This window comes from Alexandromys fortis, unplaced genomic scaffold (genome assembly GCF_014885135.2).
Source record: "Alexandromys fortis isolate MF-2015 unplaced genomic scaffold, M_Fortis_MF-2015_v1.1 scaffold_293, whole genome shotgun sequence".
NCBI lineage: Eukaryota > Metazoa > Chordata > Mammalia > Rodentia > Cricetidae > Alexandromys > Alexandromys fortis.
The window spans coordinates 874,317-897,976 of record NW_026068177.1 but is presented as its reverse complement, the minus strand read 5'-3'; the positions used below and the strand labels follow the sequence as shown (position 1 = coordinate 897,976).

The 23,660-nt window shown below is 50.0% G+C and overlaps 3 protein-coding genes and 1 long non-coding RNA gene across 5 annotated transcripts in view; 1 reads left to right on the top strand and 3 right to left on the bottom strand.

Moving 5' to 3' along the window:
• Rab4b (RAB4B, member RAS oncogene family) overlaps positions 1-8,243 on the bottom strand; it is a 10,221-nt gene extending 1,978 nt beyond the window's left edge. The window contains exons 1-7 of the mRNA XM_050129068.1: positions 8,077-8,243; positions 6,399-6,479; positions 6,028-6,142; positions 3,650-3,712; positions 3,406-3,560; positions 2,386-2,481; positions 2,149-2,283 (exon numbers count right to left, since the gene is read on the bottom strand). Coding sequence (XP_049985025.1) covers positions 2,168-2,283; positions 2,386-2,481; positions 3,406-3,560; positions 3,650-3,712; positions 6,028-6,142; positions 6,399-6,479; positions 8,077-8,092 — 642 coding nt within the window. The 5' untranslated portion in view covers positions 8,093-8,243 and the 3' untranslated portion in view covers positions 2,149-2,167. The remainder of the gene's footprint in view (positions 1-2,148; positions 2,284-2,385; positions 2,482-3,405; positions 3,561-3,649; positions 3,713-6,027; positions 6,143-6,398; positions 6,480-8,076) is intronic.
• A 170-nt stretch (positions 8,244-8,413) lies between these two features.
• Positions 8,414-15,751, top strand: LOC126492572 (uncharacterized). The gene is made up of 3 exons (XR_007589636.1): positions 8,414-8,487; positions 9,558-9,656; positions 10,265-15,751. It is a non-coding gene; the product is annotated as an uncharacterized lncRNA (long non-coding RNA).
• Mia (MIA SH3 domain containing) lies at positions 8,505-10,380 on the bottom strand. 2 transcript variants are annotated; one of them, XM_050129069.1, is made up of 4 exons: positions 10,240-10,380; positions 10,019-10,152; positions 9,532-9,642; positions 8,505-9,403 (listed from the first exon to the last, which is right to left on the bottom strand). In XM_050129069.1, exons 1-4 carry the CDS (start codon positions 10,361-10,363, stop codon positions 9,371-9,373), a joined length of 402 nt encoding a protein of 133 aa, XP_049985026.1. In that variant the 5' UTR covers positions 10,364-10,380; the 3' UTR covers positions 8,505-9,370. The 2 variants fall into 2 exon arrangements, with proteins under 2 accessions (XP_049985026.1, XP_049985027.1); XM_050129070.1 differs by having other exon boundaries at positions 8,506-9,175.
• Snrpa (small nuclear ribonucleoprotein polypeptide A) lies at positions 15,479-23,611 on the bottom strand. The gene is made up of 7 exons (XM_050129067.1): positions 23,475-23,611; positions 22,930-23,020; positions 20,207-20,379; positions 19,027-19,203; positions 17,055-17,228; positions 16,525-16,613; positions 15,479-15,860 (listed from the first exon to the last, which is right to left on the bottom strand). The coding sequence occupies exons 2-7, from the start codon at positions 23,000-23,002 to the stop codon at positions 15,701-15,703; spliced, it is 846 nt and encodes a 281-aa protein (XP_049985024.1). The 5' UTR covers positions 23,003-23,020; positions 23,475-23,611; the 3' UTR covers positions 15,479-15,700.
• Positions 23,612-23,660: the final 49 nt, after the last annotated feature.

The window sequence follows — 23,660 nt, the reverse complement described above, 5'->3', positions numbered from 1 at the left end:
AAAAAAAGAAAAAAAAAGCTAAAGCAAGAGGATTGATACAAGTTTGAGGCTATCCTAGGGTACACAGGAAGTTCCAGATTAGCCTGAAATACATAGCAAGATCCCTCCCCACAAAAAAAAAAAAAACACATCAAAGGGGGTCCAAAATCAAGTACAAAAAAATTGAGTTTCTCTATAGATATGATTATGTTAGCTAAATATATGACACACTGGTTACATGTGACCCATTGAGGGCAAGCTGGGAAGACATGGATAATTTCTGGGATACCTGTCTATCTCCACACAGCTAGATGTTCCTTTTGCTTTGTTCTGTGCTGCTGCGGACTGCACCCAAGAAGGCCACCCACATGTGAGGTGTGCTCCCCACTACTGAGCTACACAGTCAGCACACATACCCTCCCAGAGCCTTTAAGATGGGCATGAAAGAGATCAGTGAACAGCCTTGTGGATCAAACTCTTAGCAAATGCTAGGCTCTGCTCTCCTCCACATCCATGAGGGACTAGGACTGACCCCATTCTGCAGACTCAGGGTTAAGAGACAGGCTCAGACCAGCAGTGCAGAGACAGGGAAGGAAGAAGTCTGTCTAAAGGGCTCACCCTGGACTCTCTTTCAAATCCCACAGGCATTCCAGCAAGAACCATGCTGGTCTGGGCTGGAGAGGTGGCTCAGTGGTTAAGAGCACTGGCTGCTCTTCCAGAGGACCCAGGTTCAATTCCCAGCACCCACATGGCAGCTCACAGCTGTCTGCAACTCAGTTCCAGGGGATCTGACACCCTCACATAGACATACATGCAAGTAAAACACCAGTGCACATAAAAGAAAACCATACTCGCTCTACCTGCAAAACAGATCTAAGCCTAAGGATTTTTCCCCCCACAGCCATCCCAGACTTGCCAGTGGCGGGGAGTAGAAGGAGCTGGGCTTTCTGAAGTACAGAGAGAGACTTAGTAAGGACACCCATAGTCACAGGTAAGGAAGGGTCCTGCAGGTCTGTCAAGGAGTTTGGATCATGTATGGAAAAATGAACAAGGCTTCTTAGAGGAGGAGGTTATCAGGTCAAAGGAGAAAAAAACACGGCCTGGAAAAAAGACCCAAAGAAACAAAGAACTTTTGTGTGACCGGGACAGGTCAAAGGAGCAGGACCATGTGTAAGAGCCTTCAGGGGCAGGGTGACAGGGCCTCCCAGAGTCCCATGGGCCCCAAGAACCATGGATGGTTCTCAAGAAGGGACATGTTTTCCAGGCTGGCCTCCAACTTACTCCCCTGATCACCACCAGCTAACACACTGCTCAGTGTGGAAGCTGGTGCTTCCTGCATGCACGCTAGGCAAGCACTATCGCTTCAGCTGATCCTGGTCCTCAGCCCCAGCAGCTCCTTCACGGGCATCTGGCTAGAGGGTTCCTGGGATGCACGAGTCCGACCCTCTCCCTCCTCCTCCCAGTAGCCCTCTCTGGCAACTGTAGCATCTAGGTACAGCTGGGAGACCTTCCCAGAGCCTTAGATACTTACTAGCCAGTTCCCCAACCCCATGCTGTACCCCTAGTACACACAGGTACTCCACTCCAGCCACAGTGGCCTCCTTGGCCATGCCACATATGATCCTATGCCAGGGCCTCTGCGCACACTTTTTTCACCTGTCCTGATTCCCCTGCTCTGGGTTTTTGCTTAAATGTCACCTTCTTGGGTGTCCTGTTTAAAAGGGAATTCTGCATCCTTCCCACCTTATCAGACTGTTTCTCTCCATGCTCTTTGCCCCCTAACTACTATATAATGTCTGTAAATATTTCACCTACGGTGTGTCTTCTCCCAAGGCAATGTAGGTACAATGCAAACAAGAATTTGGTTGGTTGTTTTTACCCAGTGCTGTCTCCCCAGAGGTCTCACCAGGACTAAGCACACAGCAGAGGCTCATTACACCAGTGAGAACCATGAAAAAGGGTCAAGTGCAGGCCGAGGTGGGCAGAGGTCTGGGGTGCAGAGGGCCCATGAGTTCCCGGGGACTGGGAAGGTGGCTCCTTTGGTTCATGGGCTTTTGTGTCTTTGTCACCGTTTTTCTTGTCACACGTTCCAAGTCTTGGTGGCTGTTCTGTGCCCCACCCCACCCAACACAGAAAGCCTTCTTGCCTCCTGAACCCCCAGCATCCCACCTGGCTGACTCTGCAGGTCTCAGCAGCCACAAGGCTGAGGAGCCACGGCCTGAGCGCTACGAGGCTGCCGCAGCTGGCGAAGAGATACGTCACCATACTGAATGCCTGAGCCCATCCTCTCGGGGTCTAGTTCACCTGTGGGAGCGGAGAGGCCAGAAGAGTTCCTCAGAGCCCATGGAGACTACCTTTAACCAGTTCCCCCACCCCCATCTCTCACAGGAAGCAGGTGGGCCTCACCTGAGTCAATCTTGTTGAGGATGGTGCGCGCGCACTTCAGGAACGCTTCTTCCACGTTCTCACCCGTGAGAGCACTGGTCTCCAGGAACATCAGCTCTGGAGGGGCAGGGTCTCTATCAGTTCCCATCCTCCAACTCAAAAGCTCTGTCCATGCTTGCCCTTACCTCGGCCACTGTACACAGGTTCCCTTGCCGGGAATGCGGTCTCCCTACAAATACAAGTACTCACCCACCTCTTCCTTCTCAACTCAGCACCCGTGGCCCCCAGAAACCCTCCTTGCTGACCATGCCTAAATCAGGAGACCCCTCTGGACTCCCAAGAGCCTCCTGTCCTAGCAGTGACTTCTCTCTGATATTACTGTCAGCAAATGAGTCTGCCTCCCGCCTCTACCACGGCACTACGAGCTTCATGAGTTCATCGGTGTCCCCAGACTCATTGAACACCGCCCTAAGCCCACCTCAGCCACCCAGAGGTCACATGATAGGACCTCACACTGAAGTTATATGCAAGATTTAAACCCACATCTGCCTGGCAGCAAAACCTCTTCTAAACCTGGGGGTCTGAAAATCAGGAGGCCATGTATTGTGTACATGGTTGTGTACCCTCCACAGTCCTAGTGGAGGCAGAGACAACACAGATGGTCCGGAGGACTGGGTCAGCCTGGGCAACATAGTGAGTCTGAAGCTAGCCTTTAGTCACAAAGGATTATCTCGATGGCCAGCTGAGTTTGCAGTAGCCACCTTAAACTTGTGCTGCCTCCACATGGTGAAGGGAATTTTCCAGCAACTCCTCTGGACCAGGAGGCGCTAAGAGTGTGATGGTAGTTCCCGTGGCCAGCATACTGCTCATCCTCTTTCTAGCTGGACCTGAAGACCACAGCAGTCACATGACTCCTAAAGCAGGCCTGCTGAAGCCTCCATGCTGAAGGTACAACCATCCACCGAAAGCTAAGAGGCTCATGGGCCACAGTGCACGGGCCCATCCCTCCACCCATCACCTGGTCCACAGCACAGCCCTCACCGTTCTCCTGGGCAAAGCGGGAGGCCTCGAGGAAAGTAACCTCACGCTCTGGATCCAGATCCTTCTTGTTGCCACAGAGGATGACCACGATGTTGGGGCTGGCCAGCGTCCGGGCATCAGTCAGCCATGCAGCTAGTGAGTTGTATGTCTCTCGGCTGTGAAGAGCAGACAGAAGAAGGAGGCAGCACAGGAGTGGGGCCATCCATGCCCAGCCTCTCCCTTGCCACCCAGACCCTGCACCCACCTGGTGATGTCGTACACCAGCAGGGCTCCAGCTGCCCCTCGGTAATAACTTCGTGTCACCGACCTGTGGGACCAGGGGGACCCAGTCAACCCAACGCTGCGATCTGCCCCGGGATTGCCCCCCTCTGTGGAGAGAGGCTAGTGGTTTGGCGCCCACCCCCTTTACTGTTGGCCCATCCCCTAAAACCTGACCTTGGTCTCCTTGAGATACAGTTTATCTCAATTATTGTTATTATTTGGGTTTGTTTTTTTTTTTTTTTTTTTTTTTGAGACAGTCTCATTCTCTAGTCCAAGCTGTCCTGAAACTGACTAAGCAGCCCCCCTGGCTTCAATATTCAGGGAACTCCCCTGCCTCAGCCACCACACCCAGGGGTGCTTAGGACTGGCCTGGTACATGGTCTACACAGAGCTGTAGCTCAACCTTTTAGTTTAACTCAACATCATGGCAACTTACCCAGGCTGACTCTGGAACTTTCTTACTTAATTGTTTCTTTTATGTGGGTGGGGGTGGGCTTACGTGTACCACAGCGCATGTGTGGGGGGCAGAGGACTCTTGTAGGAACTGGTTCTCTCCTGAGCTCAAGCTCGGGTCCTCAGGTGTGCAGCAAGCACTCTTACCCACTGAGCCATGGCATGAACTGCAATCCTCCTGTCTAAACCTCTCAAGGAACTGAAATTACGGGCATCTACCACCACCCCCAGCATAATTTCCCATAATTTCCTCAATTTTCTTTCTTGTCTGTCAGTCTTTCTTACTCCGTCTCTTCCATGCTCACTTTTGCCTTCCCTCATTCATTCCTTCAGTGAGTCAGTCAGCATTTTCTCAGTATCGCCCATCTGCCTGTCCTGCCCAGGTACGATTCACCTTCTACCCTCCCTCCCTGCTGGCTGATGCAGGTCCCCTTTCCTGTGTGGCCCACTCCCTTTGTCACCAGTTTGGATCCCTCTGGAATGCAGGTGATTACTGCAAACACAGGCTATGTCACATGCCTGCCTCTCTCTGCCTCTGGGTTCTACATACCTCACATAATCAATCTATACATGAGTTAATTAGCGGCTGCTATATGCTAAGGCCAGATTCTCCACAAGCTGAATATCCGCCCCCCCCCCGCCGTGTGTGTGTGTGTGTGTGTGTGTGTGTGTGTGTGTGAGAGAGAGAGAGAGAGAGAGAGAGAGAGAGAGAGAGAGAGAGAGAGAGAGAGAAACTCCCTCCCTCTGCTCTTTCTGTTTCGCACTCTCAGGGTTTCTGTTTCTGCAGACCTACTAGGTGCCCCGGCTTTCCCATTTTCCACACATGCAATACACTCACCTATCCTTCTCAACCACAGCTGCCCAACCCTTCCCGAACCTCAGCTTCTGACCTGTTCCTTCTGTGCCCATTCCTGCCTTGATTACTCCTTCATCTTCGACTCCCTGTCTGTGTCTCCTTCCCTCCAAGGCTGTAGCTCCTTGAGGTTTCAGTGTCTGTCTTAAGCTCCCTCTCCAAACACCACTCCTTGGGGCTGGCTAGATGGCTCAGCAGTTGGTTGATAAGGCTTACTGCTCTCGTAGAGGACATGGGTTCCATACGCAGCACCCAGAGGTAGTTTACAACTACCTATAGTTCCAGCCCTAGGGTATCTGATACACTCTTCTGACCTCTGGGGGCTCCTGCACGTATATAGTATATATGCATATACTTAGGCATATACACATAGACAATTAACTAATTAAAAAAATAAAACTACTTATTCATATCCTTAAGCCTTTTATTTATTTTTTTCTTCTTTCTGCTCCTGGGGATGGCACCAAAGGTCTTGTACAAGCTAGGCAAGAGCTCTGGAGAACTCTAGACAGGGGCTCCATCACTGAGCCACACCCCATCCCCTCACTGGGAGATTCCAGGCAGGGGCTCTACTACTGAGCCATACCTCAGCCCCTCACTGGGGGATTCCAGGCATGGGCTCTAGCTCTGAGCCACACCCCCCAGTCCCTCACTGGGGGATTCCAGGCAGGGGCTCTAGCTCTGGCACTACCACATGCCAAGCTTCCCTTCTCTCTTTCCCTCTCTTCTGAAATGGGAATCAAACCCAGGGCCTTACACTACTTGGTCTAGGGCTCTCCCTCTCAGCTACAATTCCAACCCTTCTTCATTGTCATGTTAGCCCAGGCTGGCCTCCAACTCACAGTCCTGCTTCAGCCTCCTATGTTTGCCATTGCAGACCTGAACCATCACATCTAGCCTTTTCTCTCTAGGACTTCTCTGCTCAGACATATCCCCCGTCTCTCTGCATCTAGCTGCCCTGCCCTCTCAGCACCTCCTTGCTCTTATTTCATCCCTAAAAGACACTTCACACCTTGCCCTTCCCTCCTCCCTCCTCGTGATCCCAGGCCACCTACCGAAAGCGCTCCTGGCCGGCAGTGTCCCAAATCTGGAGCTTCACAGTCTTCCCCCCAACATTGACCACCCTGGATCCAAACTCCACGCCAATGGTGTGGTTGGAGTCCTGTTTGACTGGGAGTGGGAGGGAAAGAGGAGGCAGTGCAGGGGCTCCTGGAATTCCCCCGTCCTGCAGGCCTCCTCCTCAGTTTCTACAACCCAATTCTCACTGCTGGGTTGGCAGAGAACTTAGCAGAGATCGTCCACCAAGGCCGGAGGCAAAGCTACAGCACTAGCTTTACCCAGTGGTCCCTGCTACCTACCCCGCCTACTGCCCACTGACCCACACCATGGCCACATCCACGCTTCCAGGGTCCTGCCAGAAACTCACACTTATTCTCAATGAACTGATGGAGGAGACATGATTTGCCAGTTCCAGCACTGCCAATCACCAGGAATTTGAAGAGGAAGTCTGAGCAGATGGTGCCAAGGATCAAGGGAGAGAAAGACACAGGGAATAAAAGGAAAAATAGAAAGAAAAAAAAACCATCAAAGCAGAAACAGCCATACATAATGAACAGTAAAACATTGCTTTTTTAAAAAAAAAAAAAAATCTACAGTGCTCTAGACAGAATGCAGGGCATCCTGCATACTAGGCAAGTGTTTTTTCCGAACTGACCTACAACCCAGCCCAAGATGACACTTTTACTCATTATTACTATTGTTGTTGTTATTATTACTGATTATTGAAACAAAGTTTCAATATGTATTCGAGACCTAGCTGTCCTCAACTCCAAGCAATCCTCCTGCCTCAATCTGTAAAGGAATGCTGGGATTATAAATCTATGCAGCCATACCCTGTATTTCTTTCCTTTACCTTCTAGTCAGGGACTCATTGTGTAGCACTATAAGGCCTTGAATTCTAGTCGGCCTGCCTCAGCCTCCCCACTCCTGGGATTACAGAATGTGCCAGCACATTCCACTTTTCTTTCTTTTAGAATATTACTCTGTAGTTCAGGCAGACCTCTAACTTGAAGATCCTCCTGCCTCAGTCTCCCAGATGTGAGGATTATGGCACACAAGATTATCCTTACATAGTGCTTACCATATATGTGTGTATATATGTAGATATATACATATATATATGCACTCAAGACAGTCCTAAAGATTATTATGTATGTTGACAGCTCATTTAATCCCAAATAGAGATCTAAAGAGGGAAGTATACTAAGGATCCCTACTTTTCAGACTAGGAGAATGAGGCCAGAAAGGTTAATCAACTTGCCCAAGGCCACACAGCTAGATATTCAAACCCAGACTAAAGGTCTTCACAATGCAAGACCTTAGCTGATGCATTTCAAAAACTATGTGAACAATGATTAAATCTGGCCTCCCTTCCCCTTCACTTCCCCTCCTACTACCCTCTCATTCACTGTCAAGGCCGCTGACATTTTGGCCTATTTCCTAAACTGGTTAGCTCCTCAGGGTCTTCGCACTAGATTCTTTACTGCCCTCGGACCTCCCTCCACCTACATGATACTGCCCATCCATATTGATTTCCTAACCCTGAATCTCTTCTCCTCATCCTCTGCCCAGTACAGTTGGCCATTATCCTTAAACTTAAGCCGCATCCGGTGACACTTAAGTTTTAAATATAACTCCAGGACACCACTCCAGACCTCTCAAACCAGATCAGCCCCACAGGGTGTGCAAGGGTTCACAGCATTTGTGCGAGGTTCTCTCTACTCCATGAAGCCCGACCCTTGCCATTCACCGTCAGCCCCGCCCTATCCACTCATGCTCCGCCCAGGAAGGCTTGCTTCCCTCCTTGGACCTAACCCCCTACCCTAAATTACCATCACTGGCTCCCTCAAATCCCGCCCTGAATCTTTTTAACTCACACAGCAGTCTCCCAAGCTCCACCCAAATCGATTAAGCTCAGCTCCAGACCCACTTAGCCCGGCCCTACATCGCCGCAGACCCCGCCCCCTGAACAGAAAGCCCCGCCCCACTTCCACATCCGCATCCTCTACGGGCCCAGCCCCCCCGCTTCGACCCGCCAGCCTCACCGTAGGTCTCGGCCATGGCTCGGTGGCGACCGCTGAGGGCCGCAATATGGCGCCGCGGCCGCGCCTGCTCCTCGGCTGGCAGCCGCTCCACTCGGGCTGCAGCCTCAGCTCCTTTCCACTCCCGGACCCGGCGCCGCCACTTCCGCCTTCACCCCCCCCCACTCCCGCGCGAATCTCCAGAGCTGCGGATACCAGGCCACGCTTGCCCAACGCCGGGATTGGCGGACTCGGAAGGCAGTGGGCGGGACGGACGGCGCAGATTGGTGTCATGTTAGGGGCCGAGTCGAAAGGGGCGTAACCCAGATGAGCGATTGGCGGAGTAAGCGGGAGGGGGCGGAGGCAGAGATGCTGCGCCTCGCGGACGAACGGATTTGGTCAGGATTCTGGGTGCAGAAACGAGACTCCGGATTGGTTAGACGTGGGTCTGGGGGTGGGGACACGAATGCCAAGAAGTGGCAAGGGCAGGATGGACAGAGTTGGAAGAGGGGATCTCAAGCCGCTGGGTGCGATTTCTAACCCCACAGGCAGGAAGGAGGAAAGCTGAGAGGGCACGCACACGTTGCTCCCCATTTGCAAGAAAACCTCTGCTGGTCGGGCATGTTGGCGCACGCCTTCAACCCCACCACTAGGGAGGCAGAGGCAGGTGCCTATCTATGAGTTCCGGGCCAGCCTGATCTACATAGTGAGTTCCAGGCCAGGGTTACACAATGAGACCCTGTCTCAAACAAACAAGTCTGTTGTGCGATCTATTCAACTGGCTCGTTACCAATAGTTCAACTCCTTCCCCAGGGAGGAAAGCATACATATATTGTACTGTTTAGTTTATTCCTTTGCTCAGGGCCCCAGACCTTACCCAGCTAGGAGCGAAGGGCTTACAACAGTAAAACTCTACGTAGCAACCACTGACGTAACCTCATTCAGGTCATTGATTGGCTAGATCGGAAACCCAAAAAAACATTTTCTTTGCACATGTCCACCCAACCTCAAAAACCAAAGAGACAAAACAGTTTGCAGTTGGCTGTTCTATTTGTATAAAGCTGGGAAGGTAAACGGCAGGGACAACGGTAGGCTGAGCTCACTGGCAGTAGAAATCCCATTTCTGAAAAAGAGAACAGGGAAAAAACAGTAGATAGGAAACCGGTGCAAGGACCAGGTTTGACCTCACAGAAATGAACAAATTATCTTCCAGCCCTGTAACCTCTGCATTTCCCAATTAGAAATCACTCGGCATTGAACAGGGCCTAGTTGCACATGCCTGAAAACGAAGCAGCCCTCAGGAGGCTGGAGCTGAAGGCTAGTAATTTTGAAGCCAGCCTGGGTACACACTCTGTCTCAAGAAAGAAAAAAATATATATATATTACTAACAACAACAAAAATAATTTCTTCTCATTTTCAGGTGAGAAAATGAAGGAGCCCTCACCCTCCCGCTCCCACCTCCACCCCAAGACACTCACATCTGTCTTCATATCAATTTTGGCAGGTTTCAGAATCAGGTCCTCCCGAACAATGCTACTGGGGAAATAGCCCAGGCGGGCAGCCGTGTCTCCATAGTAATCTCCCTGGACCTGGAGAAGAACTTGTAAGTCCATCTGGGAAAAAAGGGCACTCGTGCCTGCTGAACTCCAGTGCACAATCTTCTCTCATTTGAACCTCAGCTTAACGTCATTTGCTCATGGACAGAATGTAGCCACCACAACTAATCCTCACAATGGCATGCTGGTTCCCTGTCTCCACCCATTAGAAATTAAAGGGGTTGTTCACTGATATAGCTGAGGTCTGGAAAAGAGCTTGGAACCAATCTGCCCTGTAATTGCTAAAGTAAAAGCGCAATGGGTGATAAAATATCCTCACCCCCCAAATCTGTGCCCCCCTCACCCAAATTTTCCCTTCAGAGGGAAAACAGGGTACTCCATACCCTTCCCTCTAATTCTGAAGACTCACACTGCCTCCCCAGAAGAGCCGTCCACGGCCCTTCAGCTTGGAGAAGACATACACCACTTGGCCCCTGTATACATTCAAGAAGCGGCAATCGGGGGCCATGTAGTCCTGAAGGGCCACAGCCATGGAGATAGGATCTGGAGAGGGAGACGGAACGACAGCAACATTAACATAGACCAGCAGTCCAAGCCCTCAGCCCCTTGCCCTTCTTCCCTGACTCTTACGGCTGCATTCCTCATCCGCACACAGCTTCCACTCAGCCAGCTTGGGCATGTCACGATCAGCCCCGCTGGGCCCTGGGAAAACAGACAAGAAGATGGCACCAAGGAGTACTGGGGACCGCACCATCGTGGACTGAGAATGACCAAGTGAGGAATGGGATCTCCAGTCTCCTGCTGCCCTCCCTCAGTGCTGAGCCACAAGGAAAGCTGTGTTCTCAATCCTGTCTCCGCCCCAGACCAAATTACACCCCCCCCCACCCACTCCCCAAGGTTGTTATTCAGACAGAACCATTTCAGAGACAGGGTAAGGGCTATGGGCCAAAGAAAATGCCCCCTGGAGCCCAAAGCAACCCAGGCCACTCCAAATAGCAGCTACCCCCTCAATAATCAGAGACCTGGATAGGCAGGCTGAACTAATCAGATTTCTTCTTCAAGTCATTTCAGGTACCCGGACCCTCCAGAGACCAAACTAGAGAGGCCAGCATAGAAAACCACCTTGGAATTTCCTGTGCCAGGAACAAGGCAGTTCTTTGATTAGCAGCCACAGCCACAGTTCCCAGGTACTGAGCAAACACCCAATGTCCAGTCTCAGGCTAGGAGTGTCCCACCTGGCTTACTGTGCATCTTCACAGGCTTCCTCTTCCCTGGAAGGCCTGAGCTAAGCTATGTCAGCCCCCCTCATCTGCAAAGACAGCAATGAAAGTAAAGGACATTTATCAAATGTTATTTTTGTTTTGGTGTGTAAATGTTTTGTTACATATATGTCTGTGTACCGCATGTGTGCTTGGTACCCTTGAAGGTTTTGGAACTGGAGCTACAGACAGTGACAGTTGTGTGCCCCCACAAACCTGAGTCTAGAAGAGCATCCAGTGCTCTGCTCTTAACTGAGCCATCATTCCAGCCCACCATCCCCTCCTTTTGTTTTTAATGTTCATTGGTGTTTTGCCTGCATGTACGTCTGTGTGATGCTGTCAGTTACAGTTGTTAGCTGCCGTGTGGGTGCTGGGAATTGAACCCAGGTCCTCTGGAAGAGCACTCAGTACTCTTTAACTGCGGAGCCATTTCTCCAGCTCCCAGTCCACCCTTTTTTGGAAACAGAGTTCTACTACATAGTCTTGGCTGTTCTGGGACTCCCTATATAGAGCAGGCTGGCCTCAAAGTCACAAGGGATCCACCTGCCTCTGCCTTCCCGGTGATGGGTAAGGCATGCACCACCATGCAGGGTTAGAATCAAGTATATTTTCCCCCCTAGGGGCTCTAACAAGCCCAGTTCATGAAGAAATTATTAATATAGTCAAGGAACATGTGTGCAAAGTAACTGACCCATGAAGGGGGCCAAGATTTGTCTCAAGGTTTCCAAGTATCAGTGTTATCTGGCCTGAGGAATAGCTCAACAGATAATCAGGGAACAGAGGCCCAAAAATTGTGTCTGGGGACCTCATAAAGATGTTATATGGCTTAGTGGCTGTGGCAGTTTGAATGAGAACTGTGCCTATAGGCTATTACAGTTGAGTGGTTCTCAGTTGTGGGGCTATTTAGGAAGGATTGGGACAGGTTGCTTTGTTGGAGGATGTGTCACTGGGGGTGGGCTTTGAGGTTTCAAAAGCCCAGCTCTCTGCCTCCATCTGGCAGATCAGATGTAAGCTCCAGCACCTTGCTGGCCTCTTGCCATGATAGCCACCATAATGGCCATGAACTAATCCTCCCAAACTGTAAACAAGCCAAGTAAATGTTTTCTTTTTAAATTGCTTTGGTCCTGGTGTCTCTTACAGCAATAGAATAGTAACTAAAATAGGGTTGAATGTCTGTTAGTCTCGGGTTTAATCCTCAACACAAAAATAATGTATGCTAATTTATCATTTATACAAGGGGCCTGGGATGGAGCGTGTCAAGCCTTCACAAAGCCCCTGGGTTCAGTGTCCAACAAAAAATACAACCGGTAAGATCAGTGTGAATTAAGAGCTTAGGTTATGGAGATTTACTTAAAAGCTTTGGTCATAAGCTGGTATAAGAAAAGCTGGTAGCAGAGAACATGAGATAGCGTGTTGTCTTCATGTTTGAATTCCCAATTTAAAATGTGAATGCGTTCCAGTGTGCAGTGGTTGTTTCCGTGTAAACACTACACTAGCTTCAAATCTTAGCACCATCAAGACTCATCAGGGAAAAAGCTGAAGGCCTCTGGGAGACAATTATCCAATAAATAGGAGGCTGTGGATGAGGCTCAGTTGGTAGGACCTGGCCTGGTACTGGGTTCTGAGGTCCACCCAGAGGCCGAATAACTTGGGCAGTGAGGTTAGGACATATCATCCTGCTATATGGTGACTTCTAAGTCAACAAACTACCCCAAAACCTCAGTTGTCAGTTCCTAACACCACATGGTGGCTCACAACCATTCCTAAGTCCAGTTCCTAAAATTAAAAAACAAAAACTTCTGATATAGGACACTTTAATCCCAGTACTCAGGAGGCAGAGGCAGGCAGATCTCTGTGAGTTTGAGGCCAGCCTGAACTACAGAGCTAGTTTCAGGATAGCCATGGCTACACAAACCCTGCCTCAAAAAACAAAACAAAAACAAAAAAAGAGATTTGAGGGTACAAAGGGTGTGTGTGTGTAGCATTTTAATAAAAACTCAGAGACAGATATTGGGGTTCAACCTGAAATTCAGAAAGCAGAGCACTCAGCCACTTCCTCTTACCTCTACCTCAGTCCAAAAATGGCCATCCCGCCTCCAGGAAACCTCAGAAATGAGACTGAGTCTGAGAGCTGTCTCCTCTTGTCTTATAATCCTCTCTAGGGCTGAGATTAAAGGCGTGCACCACCACCGCCCAGCTAGAAGTATTTTTTAAATTTTAAATTACAAGTTATTTTGAATACTGAAATGAAATCCCACCTAGTTCCATTTCAGCACGCCAAGGATGTGAATCAGATTTGTGTCCAGTCTAGCACATTGTACACGTTATCATCATTCATGGAAGCAGACCACGGCTATGTTCAACTGCCTGTGACTAAGTCATCCTTACTGTACTTCATAGTGGACTCAGCACAGAAGCAGCGATGCTGCCAAGTGTGCTGACGTAGACCTATAGTTCCAGCATTTGGGAGTCTGGGCAGGAGGATCTGGAATGTACAAAGCACAAACAAGCAAACATTTTATTTTTAAACTTTTATTTATGTATATGGGGGGGGGGGGTGCATGTGAGTGCAGCTGCCTATGGAGGCCATAAGAAGGCATTAGATGCCCTGGGGCTGGAGTCACAGGCAATTATGAACCAAAGAGGGTGTTGGGACCAAACCTGGGCCCCTGAAAGAGCAAATGATCTTCACTGCTCTGCTTAGTCATCGCTCTACTACCACACGGGGGGGGGGGGGGGGGGGGAGAACGACCTTAGCCAAAAAGTTTCAGGCTTTCTCCAAGGGATGAGGTAAAAGGTTTCCATTTTAAAAAAGCCAGGTAATGGTAGTGCATGCCTTTAATCCCAGCACGCAGGAGGCAGAGACGGGTGGATCTCTGTGAGTTCAAGGCCAGCCTGATCTGCAGAGCAAGTTCCAGGACAGCCGGGGCTATTACACAGAGGAAAAACCAAAAGAATGGAAATAACAGATTCTGTGAAATTGTGAGGAAAAAAGTTGCTAGTTTTACCGTCACACCTCCCACTGCCAAAGTTACAGCTGTTAATATGATCAATGCTTAGTTGACGTGAAATGTAAGAGGCCAGGTGTGATGGGAGATGCTGATACACACTGGGAAGGTGCAGGCAAGGGGGTTGGCTCAGCCTAGCTCAGAGAAGAGCGAAGAGCACTGGCTGCACTTCCAGAGGTCCTGAGTTCAATTCCAAGCACCTACATGGTGGCTCACAACCATCTGTAATGGGGTCTGGCGCCCTCTTCTGGTGGGCATGAAGACAGGTCACTCACATACATAAATAAACATAAAAAAGTCAAGATGGAAAAAAGTACTGCAGGATTCTGAACTCAGGCTTCAGTTAGACAGGGATTTTGCTTCTGAAGCAGGTCACCAGTTCAAAACCACAGGGGATTTTAAAAGCACAAACACCAGAGCCATGTTCAAAGACCCAGGCTAACCACACACACAGTTCATACGGGACCCATGTGACCAAGGCAGCTTCTACTGCCCACCCTGTACTCCCCTCACCCATCTCACCACATTCAGCTCAAGCACTAAAGCACCCCCACCTCAGGATCTTGGCACTGCCTCCAGAAATGCTCTGGTGGCCGAGTAGCTGGGGCACTTGGTCCAAGACCACCTTCGCTTCGGGCAGTACTGGCCACTCTACACTGCTGTGCTTTGACTTTCATTTTCTGCCCTGCAGAAGAGAAAACTGGCCCCAAGTTCAGTCACTTGTCAAGATCACAGCAGTGACTCAGGGCACCCTGACCTCTGAGCCTGCCAGGCACAACCTCGCGGCAGGCAGGCAATGGTCACACATTGGCTTAGTCAGAAAGGAGTTTATCAGGGGGTGGAGATAAATGAAACACCTCTACAAACCCAGCACTAGCGGCTCCACCTAGGACACCTCCTCAGAGGAACTTTCCCCTGATTAGCCTACTGTTCCTAGCTCTACAGCCCCACCACAGCAGCTCAGGCTGCCAGGGAACTCAGGGCAATCCCCCTACCCCAGCCTTCTGGGTACTAGGACCAAAGTCCTGCCTATCAGCTTTAATTTTCGCTCTCAAGTTTTATTCAGCATCTCCTAGTATTCAGCAAGTATATACTGAATCTGCTGATTGCTGGCACGGTGCCTGGTGGTGTTCGTGGGAACAAACATGATCATCATCATGGCGGGAACAAGAGTTCTCACACAGGAAGAAAAAACTGCCCACTGAGTGACAGCTAGGGAGGCCCCAAACTACTACAAATCAGATGGGCTAACCACAGAACCCACATGTCACAGCCATTAGGCCAATGTGGAAAGAGATGTTTCCACTTGCCTGTCTGCAATAACATGGGAGTCCCTTAGTGATGCAAGCAACAGCTCTGTCCTGCTCTTTCAAATGCCACAGGGACAGCTTCAGTGAGCCATTCCTCTGTAATAGCGTGCAGAAGCTGGCCCTTCTGAAGCAGGAGTATCCTTGTGCAGCTCACGACCTGCCCAAATGCACACGGTGTCTTTCCTGTCCTCAATAATGGTTTTCTAAGATTGTGAGCGAACCCACAGAGGCCAGGAGATTCAACCTCTCCATGTGGATGGAACCAAGGAAGACAAAATAAAACAGACAATAGTGGTGAAAAACCAACCCTCAAAAAAACCACTTTAATCACAAGCTAACAGCGCCAGGTGCAATGTCTGGGGACAGACTCTGGGTACAATGCTGTGTGGCAACCACACACTCACACGCGGCTCTGAGAAGGCCCCCAAGGGGGACTTACCTTCAGGGACTGAGCCAAAGGGGGGGTAAGGGGCAGCCCCAGAATGGGGACCGGGACGCCCCGTGGGGGAAGGCGCTACTTCTTGGCAAAAGAGATCTTCATGGCATTGTTCTGCGTGATCTTAAAGCCTTGCAGGGCATCTCGTGCTGCCCCAGCCTGCACTTCGTTGTCAAACTCCACAAAGGCAATGTCGTGCCGCCCGGGGACCAGACGCACCTCCTTGAAGCCAGGGAACCTGGGAGGAGGAAAGAGCAGACCTCAGAGACCCCCTCGGCATTCCCCTAATATTTGGCACCAACAAAATGACAGAATTCAGAGGTGCTAAGCTTCCCATAATGCACAGCACAGACCCCATACCAAAAGATTACCTGGACACAACACAGGCAAAACCCTACTATAAACACCATTGAAAGAAAAGCCTTAACAGCCAAACCACAATGCGGCTTGAACTCTGGCACTTCTTCCTTCCCCCAAAGCCCAAAGTCAATCCTGCTTTAGTCTTCCAGGTCCCCAGACTCCACCATACCCAGGTTTGACAGACATTTCTGTAACTAGGAAAGCTTCAGCCCTGGTCCACCCAGCAGTCCCTCACTCAAGGTCTACAGGTTCCATCGAATCCCTAGTGTCCTCAGTGTCCCTGGCCAATTTTTGAACAGGCTGGCTCATGCCAGTCTAAACCGGTTCCCACATTTTACTCCTCTTTTACTTTTCCCTTGTTCTGCACTTCTCGGTGTCAGACACAAAAAGCAGCCCAGGACCTCAATACATGGTGCTCATAGCACAGTGCCCCATGGCCGTCTTCCTTTCCCCCTTTCACGCCTTCAGCCACCGAGCCTACCAGACACTATCGTGACCACCGAACACCGGAACCCACCAGCCCAGCCAGAAGCCCCACTTACTGGTTGAAAAGCATGGACAGCATGAGCTCATTGGTCTCCTCAGGCAGGTTGGTGAGGAACAGGATGTGATTGGGTGGATTCTCGGAGAGCTGTTGGGAGAGATGGCTGCCAGTGAGCAGGGGTACCCCAGGAAGAATGCCTGCTACTGCACTCTGCTCACCACCCTGTTCAGAATCTTTCTCACATGTTCCCCAATGCATACATTGTTGTTCCTCTCCCCAGGGCCAGTGCCCAGAGACTGCAGTCCCAAGGCAGCAGAGACCTTCCAGCTACTACCACTACTGTGTGCTGGGGCTAGGACAGCACAAGGTGCCCTAGCACACACACGACACCCAGATGCAGACCTTCATTGACTTAGCCTCACTCTGCTCCCCCAGACCAACACATAAGTCAACCCCTCTGACCCAGGATGGCTCACCCACAGAGAGCGCAGCAACACCTCCCACCTGACCTAAGAGCCCCAAATAACTGATCCACTTCTGCGTGCAAACCATGCTTGTGAGACCTTACAGTGGGGTGGGGTCACTTACAGGCTGGGCAGGCGGCATCTGTCCAGGCATGAGCTGCTGCGGGGGCATGGCCCCAGGGGGGATTTGGCCAGGAGCAAGGCCCGGTGGCGGGATCATGCCAGGTGGTGGCATGTAAGGAGGCTGGCCTGGCATGTGGTGCATGATGCGGGGAGCCTGAGTCATGGGCGGCATACCCTGTGGAGAAGAGGGCAGGACTGATGGGCTACACACACAATAAGCAAAATGTAATCTAAAATGAAATTGATAACAAGCTAAAGACACACAGACACCACCACTAGCTTCAATACATGACCCAGCCTGAACATCAAGAGACTGAAAGACTCAAAAGACAAAAGACAGAGAAGGAAGGAGGGGCAAAATCCAGCCATCTTTTGTTTTCTGCTCAGGACTTCCGGTGTCCTGCACAGAAGGAGATTCCACTTCTCATGCACTCGGCAAGACGACAGGACACTGAAGGTTTCTCTACTATCTTTGTAGTCTGCTGTCACATTCAGCTCATGATTCAGTCTGAGTTCATTTTTCTCAAAATGAGGCCCAGAATGACCTCAAACTCCCGATTCTTGCCTCAATCTCCCTAAAACTACAATTACAGGCTACCACGGACCCAAATGCCTCGCCCTAGGCGGGGCTATGCTTTTCTCTTGTAGATCCAATTGCCCTGCATCAGATCTGCATAGCCTCCTTAAGGCAAGTATCCAGTCTCTTCAGCTTATCTTTCTATCCATAGTCTATGGCAGGCCATCTTGAAGTCTGGAACTCTAGAACCTTCTTCAGTCCCGGATAACTCTCCAGAATTGGTTCCCTCCTCCTACCATGGGAGCCAAGGACCGAACTCAGGTTGCCAGGCAAGTACTTTTATCAGAATGGTCAACACATCAAGGATCATGTTGGTTTGCCCTAGATCAGTGCGTAGTGTTGTAGAATATTAGTTGAAAATGAGCATTTGTTTAATGATGCAAAGATGTGTTGCATTCTTCTACATTGCATTTGTTTAACTCCGTGAAGCTGTGTTTCTTTGCCTGTCTAAAGGTCAATAGTTAAGCAGGAGAGGGACAGGGAGAGCTGGCAAGCAGAGAGAATAGATAAAAAGGTACAAGAGGTACGAGTGAGAAAAGGAGAGGGGGAGATCAGGAGCAGAGTAAGAGTCAAGAAAGGTATATAGAACAGAGAAAGGGGGCTGGAGAGATGGCTCAGAGGTTAAGAGCATTGCCTGTTCTTCCAAAGGTCCTGAGTTCAATTCCCAGCAACCACGTGGTGGTTCACAACCATCTGTAATGAGGTCTGGTGCCCTCTACTGGCCTTCAGTCATAACGCAGAGAAAGGGAAAAGCCCAGTGGCAAAGGGTAGACAGGATAATTTAAGAAAAGCTGGCTAGAAACAAGCCAAGTGAAGGCTGGGTATGCATAAGAAAGACTAAGTCTTTGTGTATTTATTTAGGGAGCTGGGTAGTAGGGCCCCAAAGAATAAAACCCTGCAGTGCTGACACTCAACCTCCTACCTGCTGCGGAGATTTCCCAGTGTGCCAGCTTTGCTCATCAACTCGAACAACTGACTCTTCATTCTTCCTTCTGCTTGTACAACTAGGGATTGAATGGAGGCCTCCCACAGGCTGTCGATTGCTTTGATTTTTACTTTATAATCCACTAGTCCCTCTAAATTTGCCTATTATTTCTAACAGGAAGCTGATAACTTTTAACTTTCTATAAAGTCACGAACTTAGCACACACAGACACACACACAGTACTCAAGTAAAAATACACCAAACAAAACCAAGGAAAGGGAACCAGAAGACAGATGTGCAAAAGACAGATCTTCAAAGACAATCAAGTGTACGCTGGGGAAGAGGCACCCAAGAGACCCCTCCACCACATGGCTCACCAACCCAATGGGACAAGTCCTCTCAGTCTACCCCCACCCCAGGCCACATGGCTGAAAGCCTGACAGATGGACATGGTCCTGCCCCCTGGCTTACCGGTACAGGCTGAACAGCGCCCACCACGGGGGCAGCTGCCCCACCCTGAACAGCCTTTTTGGCAGCTGGTGTCTCCTGACTTTTGGGCTTCCTCTTCTCTCGTTTGCGGTCCCTTTCCACAAAGGTGCCCTTCATCTTGGCAATGATGTCCGAGTCAGTCTTGGCATACTGGATGCGCTGCCAACCAGAGCAGAAAGGTCAAGGCCATGGAAATCAGGGGGAAACTGCCAGAGTTTAAAATGTGACCTCTTGAGGAGCTTGCTAAGAAAAACTATATAGACTGCTTGGCCACAACTTCCCCATCTGTAAAATGGGGATATTTTCCACCTGGCAGGACTGTGGTAGGAACTTAATAAGTCTAAGCTCCTTGAAGCAGCAGCCCCTGTTAATAACTGTAAGGTAGAGGAGGTTTTTACAAGTTCTCCTATGAAGAACCCAGACATGCTCAGACACAAAGATAAAATACATGGCTGGGTGTTAGTGGTGCACGTTTTTAATACCAGCACTTGAGGGGCAAAGGCAGGCAGATCTCTGTGAGTTTGAGGCCAGCCTGGTCTACATAGCGAGTTCCAGGTCAGGACTTTTACACAGAGAAACCCTGCCTCAAACTCGCCCCCTCGCCCCCTCGCCCCCAAGAAAAATTGAGACAGGGTCTCACTATGTAGCTCTGGCTGATCTGGAATTCCCTAGGTAGAACAGGCTGGCCTAGAACTCAGAGACCCATCTGCCTGTCTCCCTAAAATTAAAAGTATGCACTACTATGCCCAGCAATAAATGACCTCCTTTCTAAAGTTCGATGCTCAGAAGGGGCCCTAGAGTATTGCAAGGTGAAGTTTTCAATCCAGTGCTTAGGAAAGGACGAATAACAAAGGATGGGGACCACCATGGACACATGGAGCAAGAGAACAGCCTGGAAGCTAAGGGATGAGAAAAACTGGGCCAGGGACTCTTGGCAATCCTCTTGCCTCCCTCTCCTACACGTAGACATGAACCATCATGCTCAATTTCTTGATCATTTTGTGTCCCCATAGCCCCAGGATAAGGAGCACCAAATGGAAAGGACAGCAAGAAAAAGTAGCTCTTGGGTCCAAGAGCACACATACTACAGGCCACAGGGCCACCCCCACCTTGGGTCCTATAGCACACACACACACACAACCTCCATATTCAAGATGCTCACCATGGGCTTGTCGTAGAAGGGGAACCCCTGCATGGAACGCAGGGCATTAGTGGCGCTGCTGACCTCCTTGAAGATGACAAAGGCCTGGCCCCTCATCTTCAGGCTCCGAGACACCAGAATATCCAGGATCTGGCCAAACTGGGAGAAGATGGCATACAGGGACTTCTTGAGCTCTGCATTCAAGGAAGACAAGACACACTGTGACAAAAGGCCTGGCACTGTGTCCTGGGATTTGCTCTATCCTTAGAGGATGGACAGCCCAAATAAGGGGCCACCTGCCAACTGACAGAATACTCAGAATACCATAGCTCAAGAACCCAAACAGCCAGGTAGTGATGACACAGGCCTTTAATCCCAGCACTCAGGAGGCAGAGGCAAATGGATCTCTGTAAATTCAACGCCAGCCTGGTCTACAGAGCAAATTCCAGGACTGTTAGAGCCACACAAAGAAACCCTGTCTTGAAAAAGCCAAAAAGAAAAAGCTTAAAAAAAAAAAAACCCAACCAACCCACAACAACAGAAACAGCCAAGAACCACTCCAGTGAAACTCATGTTTACATAACCTTACAAGACATGGACAGCTCTGTTCTGCTTTGATTACTGTTTGCTACAGTGTAAAGCAGTTTGGTGAGTTTGGTGGTGCTGGATTCAGATGGGAATTGAATTGTGGTCCTGGCTTGGCCAAGTCCTTCTCAGCATCCTTAGGATACCTGCTCTAGGCTAGGGGACATTTATGTTGTGTGTGGTGAGGGGTTGGGGAGATGAGGGGTAGAGAGGAGACAATGACAGGATAACTCTGGGGAGTCAACTCTCCTCCCACCACTGAGTCCCCAGGAACTGAGTCTCCTGCCTCAGCCTTCAAACGCCCAGAACTCTTCTTCCACAAGGACTACCCCAACTTTGGGCAACCTGACCGCAGGCCCAGCAAGCTCACACGGCACACACATGGAAGTCAGAGGGTACTCACCTCCTAGTGTGGGACCTGGGAAGGTCAGGCTAAGCACCAAGCATGCTTACCAGCCGAACTATCTTTCAGAATACTATTTCCAAAAAATTATATGCAAAAGGGGGCCAGTGTAGAGGTGGTAGAACCTCTGCTTCACAAGCCTCATGACCGAGTATGGCCTCAGGAACCACAGAGTTAAGAGAACAGCCTCCCTAGAGCTGTCCTGATCAAACACGTGTGTCAACATTCATAGAGTTTGCCTGCTCCTGTATCTGTGTGAGGGTGTCCTATCCCTGGGAACAGAAGTTATAGACAGTTGTGAGCTGCCATCTGGGTACTGGGAATTGAACCCAGGTCTTCTGGAAGAACAGCCAGTGCTCTTAATCACTGAGCCATCTCTCCAGGATAAGTAGGTTTCTTAGCTGCTGAGGTTCAAACCCAGAGCCTTACTCATCCTGACTCATATCAGGCAAGACTAACACTATTTGCAGTTTTGGAGACAAGGTTTTGTATGTATCCTAGGCTGGTCTGGAACTCAAGATCCTCCTGCCTCAGTCTCCTGAGGACTGGGATTACCTGCCTGCACCTTCACACCCAAAGAGATTGTCTTTGGTCTCTTTTTTGCCCCTTGTGCTGATCAGGTAGTCCAAACTGGCTTCACTTCAGCTTTCCCTGAGTAACTGAACTACAGCCTTCTGCCATCCACATCAGTCCAAGAATCTGCATAACCAGAGTCCCACACTTGTATCACAACCTTTTTTTTTTTTTTTTTGCTATTTGATCTCAGGCAAGTTATGCCACCCAAGCTCCGATTTCTTCACCTAAGAGGCTTGTGAGAATTAAATATATCCAAGACTATAGACTCCTGCACACATCCCCCATGTTACACAGCGTTATGTGCGTATCTCATCACTTCTGGATGCTATTTGCATTATAGTCAATCACGAGGACCAATGCCCAGAGGTCCACAGAGACAGTCTCATGATGTAGGATCCAGCCATGATAAGCTAAATATGAACAGATCACCCAAAGGAAGTTCTTTAATTCCAACCATTATCACCTGCCAGAGTAGAACTCAACCCTCAATAAGTTTAAGGGAGGAATGAAGTCTCAGTAGTTTACCCTGAAGCAATACCTGGTTGCAGAAAGGACCATAAACTAAGATTACCTGAGCACCACCCAAGAACAGACCATTCAAAGGAAACGCCTTACTTTCCAACCGCTGTAGATAGGATCACCTGCCAGCACACACTCACCAGGACACCCCTAGACAAATGTCAGCCAATCAGGGGTCCTGAACCTCAGAAACCCCTCACCCCTACCTTTACTACTATAAAATCCCAACTCTAACTGAGCTCAGGGCTCTCCGTTTATTCCAATACGTTGGACATGCGGAGAGACCGAGTTTGCAAACTTGCTTTTACATACGGGACTCGGTCTCCTTGTGGGCTTTTGGGGGACTTCGTGGATTTGGGCACATCAATGATAGCAGACTGAGCTGGGCTTGATGAAGAAGAGAAAGATTCCAAAAGGCTTCACAAAAAGAAGGGGCCGGTGAGCTAAAACCTTGAAGATTATCAACAAGGCGCACAGGTTAAAGAGCAGAATGCAAAATGGTTAAGCGCGTGTTGAAAACCAAGGGCTCGGTACGTACAAAGGCCAAAGTTAACTCTTAACAGACTGAATGGGGAAGGCTGAGAAAAAGCGGGTGCTAGAGGTAGAAGGGGTCAGCTCACGTGAGATCACCCAGAGAGTCCAGGCTATCCCGAGAACTTACCATCCTTCTTGATCTTCTCATTGAGATTGTTGATATAAATAGTGTGGTTGGGACGGGTCTCAGGAACTGCCATGGTGTGAGATGCTCACGGCTTAAAGGGAGAAAAAGAGGCGACTTCAGCCCTACGTTTCCCAAAATTCTTGGTTCTAAGGCCTAATGGGCTCTGATCAGGGCTCTGGGATCCTTCCAAGAGTAAACTGGGTAAGCTCGGAATGGGGGGAATAAGGGCACAGCTTGGCAACAAAGCCAGCGTAGGACTCCGCTTCTCCAGCCCGCGTGCTAGGGGAATCTAGAAGGTAACTACGAATCCCAGAATGCCCTACGAGTCCCGGCAGGCGGAGCGTACCAAACGGCGATTCCAATTAGTCCACGCGCACGAACGGCGCCCCGGGAGGAAAAAAAGAACCCGGATGTCGGAGCCAGTTAAGAAAGTTGGGACCGATTTTAGATATCCTAGTCTCTCAAAGAGAGGCCTCCCGAAATAACGCCAAGTGCTCCACCCGCCTCCCCAACGCTAAGCGGCGTCTACACCCGCGAGAACTCACCACCTGAGCCGCCGCGCCTGGCAATGAAAGGAACACTTGGGTTCCCGCCTTAGTGATAATCCCCGCCCCCTTCCCCAGAGTGACCAGACCAATCGAAGAAAGCTACGAGCTCTTGGCCAATCGGGACATTACTAGGGCTCTCGTGCCTTCCAGACTGCCTTTCGGAAGCCACACCTCTTCCCCTTC